This window comes from Apostichopus japonicus, chromosome 13, assembly GCF_037975245.1.
Source record: "Apostichopus japonicus isolate 1M-3 chromosome 13, ASM3797524v1, whole genome shotgun sequence".
Classification (NCBI taxonomy): Eukaryota; Metazoa; Echinodermata; class Holothuroidea; order Aspidochirotida; family Stichopodidae; genus Apostichopus; species Apostichopus japonicus.
In genome coordinates, this window is record NC_092573.1 from 19,812,555 (window position 1) to 19,834,249 (window position 21,695).

General features: G+C 37.7%; 2 protein-coding genes across 4 annotated transcripts in view; one reads left to right on the top strand and one right to left on the bottom strand.

Moving 5' to 3' along the window:
* LOC139978195 (small ribosomal subunit protein mS27-like) overlaps nt 1–21,695 on the bottom strand; it is a 61,479-nt gene that overhangs the window by 10,157 nt on the left and 29,627 nt on the right. The gene's annotated exons all lie outside the window — the stretch shown is intronic.
* Nucleotides 320–20,974, top strand: LOC139978194 (uncharacterized). 3 transcript variants are annotated; one of them, XR_011796922.1, is made up of 3 exons: nt 320–493; nt 16,619–20,280; nt 20,417–20,972. XR_011796922.1 is itself a non-coding variant. In XM_071988130.1 (2 exons), the coding sequence occupies exons 1-2, from the start codon at nt 388–390 to the stop codon at nt 17,788–17,790; spliced, it is 1,278 nt and encodes a 425-aa protein (XP_071844231.1). In that variant the 5' UTR covers nt 320–387; the 3' UTR covers nt 17,791–20,974. The 3 variants fall into 3 exon arrangements, 2 of the variants coding, with proteins under 2 accessions (XP_071844231.1, XP_071844232.1); XM_071988130.1 differs by having other exon boundaries at nt 16,619–20,974; XM_071988131.1 differs by lacking the exon at nt 320–493 and adding an exon at nt 3,881–4,348 and having other exon boundaries at nt 16,619–20,974.

Sequence of the window (21,695 nt, forward strand, 5' to 3'; positions counted from 1 at the left end):
TGTAATTGTTACAAACTATTATCGATTATTAGTTAATTATTATCATGAATTATTATTATTATTTATTATTAACTCAAACTTAGGCGGAGGAGAGCTGAACTGTTGTGGCCACAAAGCCTGCAGACAAAGGTCATGTTCATAAGTTAAACAATGAGAGGTATTTTCCAGTTATTTATCATCAATGCAAAACACTTTTAACCGCCTAATATCGAATCACACTTTTAACCCTCACAACAAGTCTCCTGTTACACCCTTCAGTTCAACTACCCTCATAACCTACAAAGTTTAATATCGAAGATTTATATCAAGCGAATAAATTTAGCTCATGAATTGGATGTCATGTATATGTAACGTATATATTTATAAGGGAATTAGTATTTTATTGCTATGATAGATGGCCAGCTCTGGAATGGAAGAGAATATGAGGAAAGGAATATCAGCCAATATCAAGCTTTTTACCGTTTGCTGTATTTCTGCTTAAATTTGGTTACAAGTAAGTGGCTCATTTTATTTTCTGATTAAGTCAAACTGTAAGAACTATCTCACTCATTTGTAGTAACATAATTGATCAAATGTCAAGGGTATTCTCCCATCCCCACCCCCCTCACCCACCTCCCATCCTGGATTTAAGAATACTTTAGTAAAAATTCCATGGGCACTTTCCTCCATTTTCAAATTATTGGCAGTCATTTGAGGAGTGGTTAATCATACATTTGATTGCACAAATTGAATATCGTAGTGAGGGAGAAATTGCTTTGAAAGTGTTTGATGTGAGAAAAATTGCAGCATTGTAATCTCTTTCTGAACCCCTTTTCTATTTAATGCTACTTCCGTGACAGATATTTTGGTCACATGACTATCCACTGGATTGTGTTGATTACACAAATTGAATATCGTAGTGAGGGAGAAATTGCTTTGAAAGTGTTAGATAATGCTTTTGTTGACCCTTTTGTCACCACTGACCGATATTTGTCATTCTAGCAAATTTGATTGCTACTATTTATTACATTATTTGGAGATAAAATCATAAAATCATCTTAGTTCTTGGGGAATAAAATCAAACTGACTATTCCTTTGGTGATTCTGGTGGTAAAGATCATAACTTTTAGAGACAACTTACATTCTATTTGGATTTCTTGTCTTATACTGCATGAATTACAGATTTCTCACTAAAACACACCTATTGAATTTCAGCACACTGAGAACTGGGGGGGGGAGGGTTTATAACAACAACAACAACAACAACAACGAGGACAATAACAATAAAACAAAAAGTGAAAGAATTCTCTTTGGATATTCATACTATTTATAAACTCCTTCAAGAACTTTGTTGATGATGTAATTTAAGATTTACCACATTGTGGTGACCAATTCAGCACTATCAGATAACCAAATAGCCTGCATATTTTTGAATATGCTGCGTCATCCAAAGTATCTGGTTTTCTATTGTTTTGTTTTCTATTTTTAATGAGCAATAATGATGATCAAGTTTCATGTATTGTTTGTTAACAACAATGGATGTCACTTACAACCCTGGGGTATGCCAGGGGTATGAGGGGGGTGGGGGAGGAATAAAATTGAAGTGGTCTGTAACACCAAAGGTAAAACAAGATAACAAGAAAAATGTAAAGGATGGACTGGCCAACAATGAGTGATCGAATCTTCGGTACAAATTGTTTCCCGAAAGGTAATGATGGCGGAATTGGGCCTACCTGTACAGAGCCGTATATAGAGGTGGCCCGAGACCATTTTCACAACGGAGAAAAATTAAAGACTTATCCTCTTGCATAACCCTTTACTGCTCTCCCTTACCCAACCCCCCCCCCACCCTCCCCCCATACCCTTACCAGCCTCTTGCAGCATTTTCAAAATAATAATTGAGCAATTTAGCATTTTATTCTCATCCTGCGAAAAGAATTCTTATAATATTTCTTCAGCTTTCGTTGAATAATTAATTAGTATACCTAGTCTCAATCTATAAAAAAGTAATAAAGAAATGTCAAAATCCATTTGGCGGTGAGATGCAACAAACTTTATATATTAACTGAACTGGCTGGACAACAGACAGTGTTGGAAGTGAGAAAAATTGCAGCATAATCTTTTATTGTACCCCTTTTCTATTTTGCTGCTTCAGTGACAGATATTTTGGTCACATGACTATCCGCTGGTTGTGTCGACATTTTTACACGGTGCATATTCAGAGATGATTTTTTTTCGGTTCTTTGATAAAAAAAAAAGGAACAATATAAAATAAACCTACGAAGGATTTGATTAACCTTTTTGGAGGTAAACGTGATGCTCTGCGCTCTGCTTTGAAGTTTCTCTCTCTCAAAAAAAAAAAAAAAACTAATTTTAAAATGTCCCCAAGTCTGGAAAATACATTTATGTAAATACACCGAGGCAAGTATTGTTCTCCGATACACCTTTGCCAGTGTTTCACACATATTATCTTCTTGTTTACCAATTGCTCTGTATGCCCTTGCCGGCAGCGACATAACCGCATCTCCGAATTTTATGCATTAAAAATATAAAAGGAAGAAAACAGATGCAATAAGAAAAGACAAGAATACTAAGTGTTTGATGGTCTTCCACTCTCACACGCTTTACACGGCATTACGGCATTAAAAGATTTGATGCCAGCCACCTTCTTTTTTTTGTAGTTAAACACAAAAGCGGTGTGAAATTCTCTCCTCCGGTGGGCAGTTGCTTCAGATGCAACGAAAAAGAGCAAAAACAAGAACGGTGAATACGGGGTAATTTACGGATTTGGGTTATTGAAGAAGAAGAATCTAGTCTGCTGGGGAATAAGAAACAGGAAAGGAAAAAATAAAAAAGCAAATTTTTTACAAATTAGTGTAGTTAGTAATCCTCTTCTGTCACGAAAATACTCAAAATGGTCGTTTTGTTCTTTTTACAAAGTTTGGAGCTCTGAGTTTCACGATTCACATGAACAGGTTAAGAAACAGATGAAACTATACGACTTCAGCGAATTTAGTTAAGAATGAATCCTGAGGAACTGACTAATCAAGGGATAAGAAAGAGAGGCAAGAAATAATGGAACCTGTTTCACCTCTACACCAACTCACCCCTCTCAATCCTTCCCCCCCCCTCTCTCACCCACCAAAAATTAATCTCAGTTCTGCCATCCAGCCTCCACCTGGGATACCGATCCCACCTCTGGTCAACTCAAGCTACCCCTTTGGTGGATGGGGTTCAGAAGATAATTTGGGATAGGTGAAGAAAATACTGTTCAACAGCTACTAGAGTCTTTCCATTGGATGCCATGATCCAATTTTTACATCGGAGGGGAACAATATGTTAAGATATTGGAGGTTGTGACACAAACTTTAACCCTAGCAGGATGTTCTTCAAAAGGCAGAATGACTTCGGAGATGAGAGAGGGAAATTTAGATGACTGTTTTCCCACTGACTTGATTCGAATTCACGTGACACTATTTAGGAAATTGTTTCTTGTCAACATATGTGAGTACACTCCTCTCATATCACAACATGCTTTAATATTTCAAGTTTGTTTTATTTCGTCAAGTTCTTCTCAGCCTTTCTTGATTATGTTAACTGTTATAGCAACAGACCAAAACAGCCATTAAACTTTAGCATAATATACAAACTATTTTCTAATCACTAAACTACTTCCATTAGAGTTCAGTACATTAACAGCAGCTTAGAACTAAACCTGTCTTTAATAATAATCAACAGGTTTCAGAACAACAAAATTAAAAATGAAACAGTCCAAAATTGTACATGACGTACATTTTACAAATAACAGATATCCTCTCCAACAAAAATGGAAGAGTCTAAAAAAAAAAAAAAAAAACTAATTGAAAGATGAGCTTTGTCATATAGCAGCAAAATACAGAATTAAACTTTTTCCGAAAGACGGTCACTTCAGCATTAGTCGCTAGCTGTAGGTGTCACTTCTAAAGTCATCAAAATGGCAAGCAATTTGGTCTCCCTCTCATTACGGAGGCTGTAGGACTAAACACTCATATTTTTTTTCAACTTAAATCTGGACAAACTTGTTGTGAATGAAGAGTGGTTTTTCAGCTGGTAGCCTTGCGGCAGAGTTACTATTTGGCTAGATGAGTTTGAACTCTTGAGGACATTCTGTGGAGGAGTTTTCTTATTGTGTGTGTATGTGTGTGTGTCGGCCGAGAATCGGCTTTATCAAATTTCAGTTGATACTGTAAACTGTTTTCTTCGAAACCAATATGGAAGAGATACCTGTCTAGAAAGACACCTGGTGGTTAATTTTGTAACAAGAATATCTTTTCTGAAACAGGATCCTTTTTTCAAAAACGTCAACTGAGAGTCTTCTGACTCTGCAAAAGTAAGATATTTCTGGTTTTTTTTTTACTTTACAAAGAGAGTTAGAGAGAGAACTGAATATATACAAGAACTATTTCTTATTCTTTAACCTTTCACAATGTTATCAGAATAAAACAAGTTTAGAGATAGAATTTTAGGCAGATATGGGCAGAAAAATTTAATCCTACTAGATTTTTTTGGTAGATCCAGTCGGAACGGGAACCGGATAATTTTTCATTATCCCGCTGGACCGGATATATCCGGTGCATCACTACTCAGCTTTACTGTTGCACTTTCCTATTTACCAAGTCTATATGTACTACCTGGTAAAAAGTAAATATAAACTATAGTTACCATGCAGTTAACAGTTTGGTAGATGGCAGTAAACTGTAACAGTATAATTACTTACTACTAATGGCACTTTATCTTACCTATATTATCTAATACAGAGGAACAGTGCCCATTTATCCCATAGGTTGTTGATAAGGGTAAGTGCCAAGCCCCCTCCTGCCTCCTCCCAGAATGTCAAGGAGCCTGCAAGGCCAAAAGTGTCTTGTAATCACTTTCATGCAAGAGATAGCAACTAGTATTGGGATTGTGTCTGAACAACTTAATAAAGCAAATGTGAGAGGGTGAGATAGCAGGGGGTGGTATAGAAGGGGGTGGGGAGAGGAGGGTGGGATAGAGGGAGGATGGAGGAGGCAGAGGATGGAGGTGAATGGCTGCATATGGTACCAAATGGTTCCAGAGAGTAGTGTTAACCTGGTACTGGTCTAGTATGATGTCATCACTCTTCATTGACTTCAATGCAGTAAATACAACTACAAGCAATGTTCTAACAAATAACATTTGAGGGCTACAGTACTTTAAATTGCATTCGGAAATGTGGTTACAAGTTTGACTTGCAAAACAGCAGTTAGAGTGTCTATACAGGAAGGATACATTAATATATATATATATAGACCATGGTACTCAAAGCTAGGGAACATACAAAGAGAATACCATGTATACAGTGTGCATTGCAGATAGAGGCTGCACTAGATACATATAAATATAAAGAAGCAAACATGTTGAGATATCCAGTAACAAAAGATACCATTATTCCCTACTTTTAAGTTTAAAAGGGGAGGGGAGGGGCTGAGGGGGGGTCTGTCACAAACATCATGTATTTCTCTCACGTTCACATACAGTATCAGAACTGTCTTAATACAGCAGACAGGGTTTCCTGTTTTATCGTAAATATTATCATACATCCCCATGTCGAGGCACAGACATAGACTTCCAACCAATCTAGTCCGTCATTCTTGAATTATATTTTCCTCTGTAGATCACTAAGAGTGATCAGTGGTTTTATTAAAGTGAAATTACTCTGTTTTTAGGATAAAACAAAGCCACTTTGCTGGGGTTTTTTTTATTGGGGGGGGGGAGTTTTTGAAAACTTAGATACTAAAAATACACAAAAATGCAGGTGTTTCAGCTTGATTATTAGTTAACATTTTACTTGCAGCGATGTAAGTTGTCAAAACCTGTAAATGTACCCTAGGTTTGCTATGATAAATTTATGATGTTGACATATATGCAAATTTTAAATCATTATGAAAACAAGTTTCCATGATAAAAAATATTGAACAGAAGACTTTTTCTTTGGATTGTATGTACATAAGAATTTTTCAAATAATTGTTGGAAATATATCAATATTTCTGTAGAGAAAGAAATAAAAGGCCTGATCATACTCAAACTGAGGTATGGATACGCCTTGGAGTTTTTGCCATATATATGTGTCATTTGTTGGACACAAACTAAACCCCACTCCCAAATTGAAACCAATTTGGCAAGTTTTGAGAGTTCATGTTTGGTCACAGACTCACAGTACAGATTAGATTTTACTTCTACAGGGCAATTTCTCTGATCGATTTCATCTCGCTAAACTCAGACATTCTATTGGACAAAACCCAAAGAAAACCCCCAAAAACAGGAGACAAAAAGTTCTTCCTTTCAATCAACGCTTCATGGATACGCCTGATGACCTTCACAGGTTCAATCCCATATGATAACTTAAATTGAACTTCATAAGCTCTTGTAATGGATTACAAAAAAAATAAAACAAAAATCAATAATTTAAATCATAATAAATTTAATATTTTATGAAGACATATAGCCAGACCAAGTTTTATTATCATTATTGGATTTTGTTTACACCATGTCATGAATAATTTCTGGAATGTATCTTTTCAGTTTTCAGTACGGGAGAATGAAATGGATAGTTAGTGCTTACAGTACAATAAGACATGCTGTTACAGAGAGGCAGGTTTCTATGGAAAGAAAACCCTGATCATTATCCAACAAATGGAAACAAAATCCTTATCTTTTATCCCTTAGGCTCAAAAAATCAGCTTAGAAGTTTTATTGGCATCTGTAAATTTGTCATGCAACTTTTCTTTATATATTTTGTTATATACTATGATTTCATATATACTTATATTACGTTCACATAAACACGCATACATACATGTATCTGTATCTGTATCATGTATCTGTAATGTAGATCTGTATTTGTACATACATACATACACGCATACATACATACATACATACATACATACATACATGCATGTATCTGTTTTGGACTTATATTACCTAACTTTTTGTGTGTGTGTGTATATATATCTATGTATATCAATATATACCTATATATATATATATATATATATATATATAAATATATATATATTTATATATATATATATATATACATGTTCCTTAATGGCTGCTTAATTATGTCAGCTATATATTTTTTCTCTTAAAAAGAAAAAAGTCTCAACACATGAAAGGTCCTCTCACAAACAACCGTTTTTATAATAACAGATGTAACTGCATGAAATTACATATTACCCATGCAATGATACAATTACTGTATGTTGTCCTTACTAATATTTCATTTTAATGCAGCTTATTTGAGTTGAGTGGGCATTTTTTTTTTTTTTTTTTTTTTTTTATCATTGTCATCTTTAATGAGGGTAGTCCAGAAGCACTGCTTTCCAGAGGAGCCCTCAATACAAAATACATATACAATATATATATACAATACATATACTATATTGGACTCTAAAAGCCCACAGGGCACCAGGTCCAATTGAAAGGCTGCATCAGCAGATAAAATCCCCTGTAGCGAGGCTGATGCAATGTCAAACGAAAGAGATTATCTTCTCAAACCAGCGTGTAGCCTATCGTATAAAACTGCAGTGCCTTTTGTGTGAAACAGTGGCAGAGAGTTCATACAGTCGGGGGGGGGGGGGGGGGGGGGGGGGCGGATGCCACCCCTGACAGACTCAAATGGACTGCTGGCGCCCTTTTCAGCTTATTACCACTTATTACTTATTCGCGATTATTGACTTTTGTTATTGCGCTCTCATCTACCTATTGAGATTTATCACATTTTGTTGGTGTAATTTTCTGACAAAATGCTCTAACGGTGGAACACCCATATAAACTTCCGATGACACCTAATTATTCTTCGTTTATCTGCAAATTAACAAGGCCCAGAAAAGGTCATTTCCGTTGATCTAGGGAGTAAATTTACTCAAAAAATTTTGGTACGCTTCGTGCTAACCTGTGGTGACCCTCCGCTTAGATAGTGTCGAAAGCGCCCCTACAGACCATTCTCGCCCCCCCTGACCAATACCCCTAGCTCCGCCACTGGTGTGAAACACAGCACACAAGATTATGTCCTATGCAGCCTAGCTGCAAGATATGCTGCAGCGCCCTCAGCATCTTGCTTGTGACAATGTGGCTCATTTACTTCACTTGTCCAGTTTCACTTTCAATTCCCAATTTTTCGTTCTAGGTGGACAGAAGAATATTTGATTATTTTTTCCCCAATTTTTGTTTTTCCAAATGTTTAATGATAGTGAGAACAGTGTCTGGGTGACGAAATGTATGACTTGACTGTAGGCATGAAAGTTAGTTTTGAATATGTTGTAGACCGTTAGAAACCATGGTTACCTTGTAGTCCAGGTTGGTTTTCTTAAATTTTTTGAGAAATGATCAAGTTACAGCTAAAGTTCATCAGCTTAAAGTGACTGGCTGACATAGTCTAAAGTGACTGGCTCTAGGACCATGACTGGCTTACACAGCTTACACGGACCACAGACCATACACGTCTTACACAGCTTACACAGACCATTTGGTCAACTCCTCAGATGCAACACAAAAGTCAAACAAAAAACATTTACACTTTCACAGACTCAAACGACATTATTTATAACACACAAATTTGTCAGGGACAAAAATGTGTTGATAGTCAATCAAGGGTGCTCTGTTGTTAAATATTCAGTCATAAGGACATGTTATTAGAACTTATATAAACAATGGATTAAACATCAACATTTTGGCCTGCATCAAGGAACAGACGTCATCATGAATTGAGCCTTAAAGGAACACTTCCGAGATTTAGCATATTTCATAAAATGAACATCTTGAAAATCAGACTAGCTGTAAAATCATTACTATAGCAACACTTAAATTGGTCTTGGATCTTGGATCTTGGATTCTATTACATTTCAAGACTAAAATTCTGCCAAACAAAATCCATCCTTTAACAAGAGCAAGTACGTAGATGAAATGTATTAAGTTTTTTTCGAATCCGTTAAATGAACTCCTCGGCTTCCTTCACTCGGTGAAGAAAGTCAGATATCTTTAGTCTAATCGAATACATGCAATCTGATCTTGCATAATTCTCGGAATGTTTGGTAGATATTGCCAACAAAATGCAAAGAGCTGTTTTGAGTATTAAGAGAAAAGTAGTTTTATCTAGCAGTGGGCATACCGTCCGATCGGTTCGAATTGGGGTAGACGGTTTCCCATAAAACAGCCGACTGAGAAATTACGGGAACTTCACATGAAATGACAGTACAACATCCACAGCGGAAATTTTTTTTGTTTTTTTTTTCCAGAAAATGTCGTCATCTGGATGACTTCCAGCCAAGAGTCATGAGATGTATAAGGAAATATTGAAAAATGTGTTTACAGATCGACTTTATCTGGGAACCGTGTTCTAGTTCCATTCCTTTGTGGGTTACCCGCTTTCACATCAGATGGTTTATGACATAGTTACACGCTAAGATTTTATCTACTTTTTTTTCCTTTTGAGGAATCAGTCGGCATAAACTGTAACGAAGATCAGAATTCATATTTACTTCTACTTTTTGTCTTTAATACTATAACCACGCAGAATGTTCTTTGTTACGACTATGAAGTAACTTAAAAGCAGGCATTATGTGCAGAATGTTCTTTGTTACGACTATGAAGTAACTTAAAAGCAGGCATTATGTGCAGTGACAAAGTTAAACACGTATATATACACAAAATTGACAGTATCAGAAGAGAATTAACCTATTTGTCGTTCAAAAGGCAGAAACTGGCAAATCTGGATGAAACTTTTGGGGGAATTGGTTTTAGTTCATTCTGATATTACTAATTTACTACATAGTGTTATTTTTACTTTGTTGAACCATCCAAAGGCCAATTAACAGTTGGATCATTCTATTTTTATTTTTAAAACATTTATAACATCAGACGTTTGGGGATAATGTCAAAAAATGTCATTGCACGTCAAAACTTGTCTTGAACGATACCGCAATTGCCTCTGCTTCATTTGTTTACGTTTTATCAAAATGTTTGCTTTAAATTTCTGGAGGGGCTTTTGATTCCCTCTCCAATTATACGCCCATTGCGCTATGTTGTTTCGAGTGTTTTGCCAGAGAATATGCGTCAATTAATCACGGCCATCGAGATCGCTTCCGAAGACTCGAGACGACGACTAAGCAACCTACTTTTAATAATACATTGCCTGAAATCTGGCAGTTCAAAGTAAATTCGATGTTTCACACACATATATTCATGCATTGTGGTGTTTAACTTGAACAAAAAAAAAAAAAGTAAGCCAGGACATTTCTCTTTTTCTTTTTGTAGTGACGGAACATTTTGACATTGAGCAAAGAAGTATGCCAGTAAAAAGTATAAACTTTGCCTGTCCCCGGATGCTAATAACTTATAAAATGAAAGTAAATATGACTCTACAGTTTGATGATTTCTCACTTGAAGTTGCCATCGAGCATTCCAAGAGAGGCCTCATTGATCAAATGATGAAATTAAATGGTTTCAAATTTGAGGATCGGCCTCTAGGTCTTGTCATTATTGGGAGTAACGAGAAACGAGGGGTAAAAGTCGTCTCCTTTCTCATCACTGTCACTACCAAGCCACACATCCATGATTACGTGAGCCTGGACTTCTGATGCTGGTTGGCGCTGATCCAACAAAACGGTTGTTGTGGTCTTCCTAAGTACAGTAGTTCACCCCCTTGGAACTGTTGGGAATTTGGGGAATTCCATGTTAGGAATTCCATGTTAGGAATTCCATTCGATACCCCTCCCCCTCCCCTCTCCCTCCCCCACAGAGACCAATTCCAACACCCATGCATCTGGACTAGACACAATTTTTTTTCCACTGTCGGGCAAAGCTTGTACACTTCCCTCTGTACCATAGTGTAACTGTTTAACTTGTGCGGATCACTCAAATTTCCAGATGGTACAAATTAACGAATGATTACAACAATGTAAAAGTGCAATGTCACATTTAAGGCAAATCAAATTATTGAATGAGTCAAACTCATTGGAAGATGAGAATTAAGGCTGGTGACTACAGCAAGCGAAGTGATGTAGCTTAAATTCACGCAGTGAAGAATAGATGCTGGTGCTTTTAAGAAATTAATTCATACACAGTCAGGGCTCAAATTTAACAGTCGTGCGATCATCAGAATTGACCAAAAATCACGTCAGACAACCTAAAACCCTGCTTAGGTGGTCTGACGGATGACTAGCTCATTTGGCGTAAATGTTCCACACTTCGGACAAAACTCAGAAGATCCCTATTCTTTAAAATAAAAACTGCTGGCAAAAGCTGATAGTAGCTTCTTGGTATCGCCTCCCATTGATATTAGACACAACTTAAGAAATAAATCAGATTATGCATGTAAATCGCTACGCATCACTAACTTGCAGTTAACACATTTTGTTATTAGTAAAGACAGAATTTGCATACTCTTCATATGCAATAATGGTTACGTAAAGTATTCTATACTACTGACCCTGGCGGCCGCGACCATGCTTGCTTCCTACCTCACATGTATGCAGTAATATACTGTGCATGTGGGCATACTGCATGCTCACGTGCATTGCTGCAATGCACGTGCTGTATACCCTGGGCTTACCCTCTGTCTCTGGAAATGATCGGAAACGATTACGGAAATCATTTGTCACTACCAGAGAAATCCCTCAGCCCCAACATGATTAATCATGAACAGTGTCATACATCAAATAAAATGTATATACTGTAACACTACAGTTCTGTCTAAGATTCTCTCAAAGTTGACCTCTGTAAGACTAGTCACTAAAAGTAAGACTTAAGTCTCAGACCGATAGACTAGGCCTGCATAGCCTAACATTAAGGTACTCACCTACCTATACCTACTCACCTACAAGGCTAAATTGATACATTGTAGAATTACCTAGGTACGGCTCTCGCGCAAGGTGCGCCATCGTAAAAATCCAAGTGTTGGAAAATGGCAGGACGTACATACCTTACATAAGTCCCTGGGCATATATTTAGTAACTTTAGTGCACACGATGTGTGCGATGTACTGTACCACGTCAGGCGACTCCAGTAATATGTATTGGTGCATTTGCATCCTCATGCCCCCCTCCTCCCCATCTAGCAATGCCACTGTTCATACAGCAAAAAGATAGCAAGGTGATAGCTGCTTTCGACATCATAGACAAAGCTAAGCGCAAGAAAAATGATATATTGTGACTAGGAGTTGCAATATGGTGAGAATTTAATATGTAAATGAGAAGTGAGAAGTTGTGGGGTGGAATGAAATTGTACTGAGCAATAGAGAGAGGGGTTGTCACAGTCAAAATTTAAGGTCCTGTTGATCAGGGTGAGGATTTGAGGGGTTGGTGCTGGTATCCATGGTCTCCAATAATTTTCCCGAGAGTTTCCCGTGGGGCTGGTCTTCCCCCTCCTAATTTGTCGAGAGGATCCCTGAGTTTGTGTGGCCGGCATGATAGTTTCCATATTCAACACACTAGGTTCCCTACATAGTCAAGTATGAAACTCTAGTTTGTCTAGTCACCTCAAAAGTTGTTTCCTTTGCTGCATAATTTTGTCCTTTTGGCATTCCATATTCCACTTTAGGCAGACTGTTTTTATTTACCCTAAACTGAACCAAATATGGCTTTCTCTCTATTGATACGACATTGTATACATCATGTTTGTGTCAAAGCAGCGGCAGATGGGGGAATAGGAGGGGAATGGGAGGGGAGGGGAGGGGAGGGGAGGGGAAGTCTGGGGCATAAATTGCTAAGACCAGCAGTTAAGTACTCTTTCGAACCAGGAGGAAATCGAAGCCCTTACATATCAAGGTAGCAACTGCTTTGGACATGGAGGGCACAGCCGTACACCTGTCTGTAATTCCGAGCCAGTAGACTAGTAAGACACTAGACCCCTGCTAGGCAGTTACAAGCATAACATGGTAAGATAGCAAAGAGACCAATAAACAAGGAATCTCCCTATCATAGCTTGTCTTTAAAGGGTGTGAAGACTTGCGCAAAAGAGAATCGTCTCATGCCGGTAATCTGACCAAGGTTCGAATTAGGTGCAACAGAAGTGTTAGACACCACCATCGATCCCAGAAAATACACACACAGCTTGCTACCGTTGGTAATTAGACACTAGTGTACAGTCAATACATACAGCTACGGTCAATACCCACAACACAGTGTGAATAGCAGCGATGGACATCTCAGGTCCAGCTAAAGATAACAAGGTCCCACATTTCCTTACTGTCTGCATTTTGTTGCGACAAGAAAAAAACTTCACTTGCAAGCAACGGAAAGTTAACTTTTTCAGAGCGTGGCACACGGTTTGGGGCGAGTCTTCAATGCCTTTAAGGTAACTCATGCCCATTCACATCATCTGTCCAAATTATGCACGTCCCAATGAAACAAAAATGCTTGATATTAGAAATTAACGGAGGGCTTCTGAGGGGAGGTCATCAGCTAAAGAATGATATTTGTGATATCTTTAGGGGTTAATGTACAACATAATTTAGGAGACACACAACATGTTATCTCGACAAACTCAAAATGACCGCTTCAAAATTTAATCTTTGCAAATAACTGCTTTGTCTTTATATGTAGACAACTCACAGAAAGATATGCCAGCATATTTTTCCTTGTGAAATAAATAGTCGCCTCAGATTCCAGTTACCCTGTATGAAGAAGAAGATCATTTACATATCTATCTATCTCAACACACTGACATACATGACAAGCTGTAAAACATCAGATTCACATTGAAGAAAGACACTCAGAGAATATACAGCTAGTATATGGATCTGACCAAAATCTGACATCAATTTCCATTTTCGAAAGTAACAAACTCCAAATCAAAGATATTAACTACTTCAGAGTGTCTCTACGTCCTACGAATACATTTTGGCGAAATGCCAAGAGCAGAAGTGTACGGGGTTTTACCAGCATGTAGACACAATTATCTAAGTCATCAAATATTCTGACTAATTGTATTTTAGAACAAAAGAAATTCTTTCCACAGTTGATTTTAATACTTGAACTTTACTTAAATGATGACTTTAGGCACAAAACTCATTTTTGACATGAATTGTAGACCGTTAAAACCCAATGCTATCAGTCCATGTTGTTTCTCTATACGACTTTTAATTTTTCAGAAATGATCCCTTTAAACAGCTGTGGTCATCAGTCGAAGTGACTGGACTACGTAGTCTAACACACAGACCATTAGAGCAGTTCCTCGGATGCAAAACAAAACTCCATCGGAAGACATAATTAAGACTTTTATGGCCTCGAATAATGACATGTCTACAATGTATTGCAAACTTGTCAAGGAAAAATCACAAATGGTGTTGAATGTCATGTGACGGTGCATGTCGTACACAAAGGAAGCTAGAAATACATATTTTAGCTGAGTTTATACAACACTCAATTATAACAAACCATTTTTTTTTTTTTTTTTTTTTGGAATGTTGATAATTTTCCCAGTCAGAGCAATATGAGTGTCATTTGTTCATTTACTGAAATATATGTAAAATATATTTATAATTATAAGTACTGTATATTTGCTGATATTAAATTTTCAGTAAATTTCAATATCTATAACATCAAACTCCTATTCAGGACCTCCAAACTGCACATATATCTAAACACAACCAACCCATGAGTTAATACACACTGATCTATAATAATCCTTTATTTGGGTCTATCTTCACATAGTTATCAGCTGCTATGATAACTTAGCACTGCTTCAAGGCATATCATATATCATCACTCATCACTCATAACAATCCAGACCGTGATTGAATAACTGGACTTGAGAAACTCTCTTCAGGAAGGGAGCACTTGTCTGCAACGAATGGTGCAAACATGAATTCTTACACTATGACTGATATATTCATCAGTTTTACTTCTTTTTTGGATAATCCCTCAAGGTTTTTCCCCATTTCTTTCTACTCCCAGGATTCATACGGTTCTATGCATGTTTGATGATATACCCCCCCCCCCCATTTAAAGGGTGTGAAGACTCGCGCACAAAGCTACGTCTCATGCCGGTAATCTGACCTAGTTTCGAATGAGGTGTAACAGAAGTTTTAGACACCACCATCGATCCCAGAAAATACACACACAGCTTGCTACCGTCGGTAATTAGACACTAGTGTACAGTCAATAGGCCTATTATCCTATACATACAGCTATGGTCAATACCCACAACACAGTGTACATATAGCAGCGTGGACATCTCCGGTCTAGATAAAAGATAACAAGGTATCACGTTTCATTACTGTCTGCATTTTGTAGCGACAAGAAGAAAACGTCATTTGTAAGCAACGGAAAGTTAAATTTTTCAGAGCGCGGCACGTGGTTTGGAGCGAGTCTTCAATGCCTTTAAGCCTCCTTTTTGAAACTGGTTTCATCCCCAACATCTTGACCTTTTTGCTTCTACTGATGTTTAGTTTAAAGTAGAGCACACAGGTGTGTGTTTATATTTCAACATCTCCTGCAGTATAATCCTTTTCTTTTTTTTTTAAATACAAATATGGATATTAGTTTGTTCAAAGTCAAATTTGTTTTCAAAAGACAAAAGTTCATTATCTTGAAGAGGTTTGCATTTGAAACAGCTTCTTACACAAATCTTTCACTATTCTATTTTTATCCGGAAATTTAAGCACATCCATCTGCGCTGTAATGAAATGCTCAACTCAGCCAGGCTCGTCTACTATATGAGTTTATTTTCAAAAAGTGTCAATTTCCAATTCCTCCTTCACTTTGAATCAATTTATGCAAAGAAAACCACAAGATTCGTGATTGCTGGTAATTCATAAAATAGCGCTAAATTTGTCACCCATTCTCTCTATCTGTCTTTGCTTGTGCATTTTTTCTCTCTCTTTTGCATTTTTTTTTGTGTGTGCGTGTGTATGTGTGTGTAGCTTAAAGATAGATACAGTATAATTATCTTCATTAGCCATACTCACAGCATTAACCTTCATTGCAATTTTTTGTTCTGCAAAAGTTACTTGAATTTGAAATTACCGTCATTTAAATGTTTGTATGATTGAATGCTATTACTTCAGACTTCACATATTTTTAACTGCTATTGTTCAGTTTAGATCTAGGCGCCTTGTCAAACCTGAAATCTGCAGCAGAAATGAATAACAAACAAATACAGATTAACTATAGGCAGACTGGTAATGCCTGAATACACTATTTCATCACATGTAGCCTGGGTGCAGTGATATGACACGGTTCCCTTAAAAGCTATATAGACTTTTGACACAGTGTCAATGAACGTTTGTCATTCCTAAGACATTAGATACTGAGAGTGGCATAGCTGTGAGGAGACATGTAGGCCTAGTGGATGGATGGATGGATTGTTTCTAATGACAGTTAAACAGCTGTAATTCGGTTGCTTAGAAACAGATATCCATGTGGTTTTTCTCTAATCTTTGTTCAATATAGATCGAGCATGATACAGTGGAATAAAGTCAAATTGCAGTGTCAAGATTATTTTGGACCATTAACTGCTTCACGGGTTTTAGTGCTTCATATAGCGATTGATATAGGTACGAGGGTTTCTTGAGCGGCCTTATTCATTTACAATTTCATGTACAGTACCTGTGTCCTTTCTTCTTTTATCAAACAGAATCCAAGATGGCTAACAAATCTACCGACGACTTTTCTTATAGCTATGACGTCCCAGAAGTTTACGTTCCACCTCCACCATGTATACCGTACAGCAGCACAGAACTCAATGGCCTGGACGCCGACTTTTATAGATACGTCATCCCGACGATAACTGCCGTCGGAATGACTCTACACGTCGCATTCTGGTTTCTGTCGTGCTTCAGGAGGGTGCCGACACTCTGTCTCTACACGCGGCTTCTGCTGGCCTTGTCCTTCATGGACGTCGTGCAACTCGCCTGCCGCATGATGCAGGCGGCCAGATTCATTCAGTCCAAATTCACGTTTCTGCTCTTCGAGAGCGGTCGGTTCCATTTGATAATGGCGAGGTTTCCGTTCGTCCTTCAACTGTTCTCGTCTTTCTTCGCCGTGCTGATCGTGATCTGGATTTGCCTCAACTGCAGCCACGACTTCGACGTCTACTCTGCCGGTACCACCGGCAGTCTACTCAGGGCCTTTAACGATCAGACGTGTCTGAAGAGTCTGACGGCAATCTGTGTCATCAGCCTCTGTTTGACCTCAATTATGCAGATTCAGAGCAAGGACGTAAAGGGGCCGAGATGCTTCTTGACCAAAGACGGCGAGAGCAAGCAGTTGTCTTACATGGTGTCTAGTGGGACGTTCTACACCACCGTAACCATCGTGATCAGAGACGTCCTCTTTGTCCTGTTCACTTTCATCGTCCTCCTCCAGTTTGTGATCATTCTGCGGAAGATGCGAGCACAGTTCGCCAAGGCTGCTAAATACACCTCCTGCCAGCAGGACTCTGGGGGTGAAATTCACGAGAGACAGACGCTCAACGACCAGCCGACCAGGAGCGACGGGGGCCCAAACCAGATCCGCCTCGCGACTTTCTTCTTGGTCTTGCCCATGTGTCTGTTTTACATAATCTGTTGGATGCCACTGTGCATGGTCAACCTGATCAACTCGATAACCAGTACGTACGGCGAGAGTAAGATCAAGGGCCTTCTAACCATCTGGATGCTCGACGTGATGAGACTGCTCACCAGTGTCTTCAATCCGTGTCTATTTTTATTGGTGACTTGGAAATATTATAGAGGTGTAGCCGCCTCAGCATCTGCAGATCACATGCCCACGAGATCCAGGAGAGAGACCCAAGAAACGAACGTTTAGCCGACTGTTACCCGGGGGAACGACCTAGGGGAATGTCATCTTTCTTGTTACGTGTATGAACAAAAAAATCTGGACTAAATTTTCCATATGTATAGTATTTCCATCGGAAAAAGCACTTTCAGTTTATCAGTAATCACACCAACTGACATCCTCACAATTGCATAGGAGTACCATATATAGGAGTACCATATATATAGGAGTACCATATATATAGGAGTACCATATATATAGGAGTACCATATATATTGGACTACCATAAATATATGAGAACCATATATATATATAGGAGTATTATAGGAGTACCATATATATTGGAGTACCATATGTATATAAGGAATATATATAGGAGTATCATATATTTATATAGCACATTTTGGAATGGGAGTTTATGTTTTGCCCTGTTAAGTGACCCAATGTGATATTTAACTTAAAGATCAATACAAACAGCAATGTTGAATATACGGTGTGTCTACGGATAAATACTTCCAAAATTATCAGAGTTTGAAAGTGAATGATTGACAAGCTTACCTGTCCCCTCACAATGCTAGCACGCTCACTTTAAGGTTATTTATTGTGTACATAATTAGGACGAGTGCCACATTTTTAAGCTATTGAGAAAAATATAGTCATGAACATATATCAGAACAGCCTGAGACTACTATAGTTTTTATACATAGCTAATGGTATATTTACTGGAGTATGAATCATGTCTTTATCGGCAAGGAAAAATACTGCATGGATATAGTTTACTTTGCAGCATCCTAATTCAGAACAAAGCGTATTGTACTTGGGATCAACAACCAGTGAATACAATGGGAAGTGCACTATATAGGTCTGTATTATAATGATGCACAATGTTAAAGATGTTTACCGATTCAATCTAAAAAAAAAGAGAATGAAAGTGCTGATGTTTCGAGGGGACAGGTAAGGCAGAAAAATGAGGTAAAATACAACATTTTCATCATAAAACTTATATGATTTTAATTTAAAAATGCTCTAAATTATATTGCCAAATACATGTAACCCACACTATATGTACAGAAAATAAATACATAAATAATTCCAAAACGGCAGAAAGATTCTCAATGCAGATTATGTAAAAGTTGGAAATATGATTGGCCCCTTAAGTGCTAAACACAACACGAGGACAAACACAATGATTGGAAGTTTCCATGGTGATTGAAAGAAATAAGGAAAACCGGATAGTCGAGTTAGGAATTATTATTCACTTTACAGGCACTATAATAAGTGTTGGCAAATTAACCAATTATGGGCAGAAGTGCAGAACAGTAGCGAAACTGTTGTTAGCTAGAGCATGGTTTCCCTTACTTTATCCCTCCAAGAACCCTCTGTGGATGTCAGAGTTGTCCACGAACCCCAACTTTTCGAGACACGATCTGAGTCATTTTTAAAATATAATACTCATAACAGTGCTTTGTAAAAGATCAAGTTCATAGTGTAATATTGAACTGGTATATCATGTTAACACAGGCTGGTGACTGCATGTTGTCACTCAACAACAATTTTCAAGCATGAACTTATGCTAACTTTGCTTTGTGTCGAGCAAAATTGAGGTAATCTGGAATTTCCAAATTAATAATAATTACTTTGGCCAACCTTTCAGTTACTTTCTCAACTCTTTATCTTCACGACGTACTGTCATGCGTACACTGACTTCACCAAAGTCATGCGGACTGTGTCTGTTTCATAATGCATTTATTTATCACATGCACGGTACGGTACACTACTACTATGGCAACATATGCGTATCGAAGGCAAAAGAGTTTGTCGATAGGTACCACTTTTGTACATTACTAAATTATTTGATATATCAGATTTTGGTTCAACAAAAAGTACTCTAGTTTTGACTTTCAGATTTGTCTCACAACCCCCTGGGATGGACTCACCCACCCCCTGGGGGTTCATGCACCCCAGTTAGGAAAGCCCTGGCCTAGAGGATAAATTATAATGGGACTCACAGGAGAGAGAGTGAGAGTAAGACAGAAAGAGAGTAAAACAAAGAGCTTAAGCATTCACTTCCGAAAGTCATTGTAAGTCATGTTCTGCGTCTTCGGTCATGTCGACACTATACTGTACTGTGTCCAATAAAAGGCTCAAGTCGAATCTGTCAATGGATTCATTTCAACAAGGTTCCTTGTTGTCAATTTATCAGTCTGGCACCAAAATATGCTAGAAAGTCGGGTAGTGGTCACAAATGCTCAAATTCTGACAAGATTATTTCTGCCGCTTTAAAAGCTTATCCACACTGAGATATTAAATTTGTCTAGTTTTCATATGAATCCTCAGTTGGCTGGGACTGATTTAATTGGAAGTTCGACATCTCCAGGAAATCACTTATGAAGACTTCTAGCATACCGTGTGGCGTGTTAAAATGTAGGAGAAATACCGTCGATCTAAGGACCGCCAAACGAGACAGTCCTCTTATGGTTTCCAACTCTTTGAGTTTGGTTAAATACAAACAGCTTGTAGGTTTAATATTAAGAACTGCTGTGAAGTACAGTAGTTTATTAATAAACTACCTCACAGCAGTTCTTTATATTAAACCTACAAATACAAACAAATAATATAATATAATATTAAACCTACAAATACAAACAGCTTGCAGGTTTAATATTAAGAACTGCTGTGAAGTAGTTTATTAAATGCAATTGCAGAGTCAGAATTAAAAAAATATTTTGTCAACATAATAATTATCATAATTCATTGGACCTACACATCTAGCTTAATATACTGGCTAGCCTGAAATACATGTCCACCTTTTTCGCCACTTGCCTGGATATGAATAAATGAATGAATCAATGAATGAAGTCATGAATTAATTAATTAATTAGTGAAGGGAATATATGAATTAGCGAATGAATCAATGCATGGATGAATGCCTGATTGCACGAAGGAATGAACGAACCACGATTTTGGAGGATTAGAACCTCTCTGCAGAAAATACTCTTTGCTTGTACAGCTTAAATTGAAGATTCTTTGTATGCTAATACCTGAGGGCCCTGGTGGGGGGCAATACAGACAACCTGTGAGACTAAACACAAACAAGTTTGACATTTCACATCCAGAAGATATTTTCAGGAGCGTACAACAAAAAATAAATGACATCCTGTTTAAAATCTCTAAATACTTTTGTTGAGTTTGTTTCTTATAATTAACACAACACAGCAATGGGGGGTGTACATAACAACATCCCATGAAAAATCACTTTGGCTGTTACCGTTTGTAACCCCCCCTCCCTCCCTCCCTCCCCCAGAATGTTAGCAGAGAAATCACAGAAATGTGTTTTTATGCTTATTCAATCATGGATATAACTACAATATAGTGTTATTTAAAGCAAGACAAGAACTGCCTATATATAATACAGAAAATAACATTTGTGGCTGGAACCGTTCATTAACTGCTAAGGTCCCCATGACCTAGTTTAGATTGCATTAAATTTGCTCACACTTCACTACACAGCTTAAATTCATTTTTTTTTTTAACCTACAGTTCAGTTCAGTTCAATCCAATTCTATTTTCAATCAATAAATCATTTCAGTCATAAAGAGATAAAACCACACCAGTGTGACAAAACAATAACAGCAGATAATTGCAAAGGAAACCAGCACCAAGAGCCAGATCATAATTAGCCCCCCCCCCTCACCTTCCTCCCATCTGTCAACAGGAAAGAGATTTGGGCACAGGGGGGGGGGAGAAAAAAGGGAACATTAACATGTAGTTAAGTTAGCGGTTCCTAAAGATGAAGAAAACAGTTCGCTTTAAAACCCTATCTTGTGATGATCATGGTGGAACACAAGCTTATAGGCCTCTCTAGGATGAGTGTTCAAGGAATACAAATTGAAGTCATGCCTAGAGTTCACTGGTAATCTTTTTAGCACTGTACA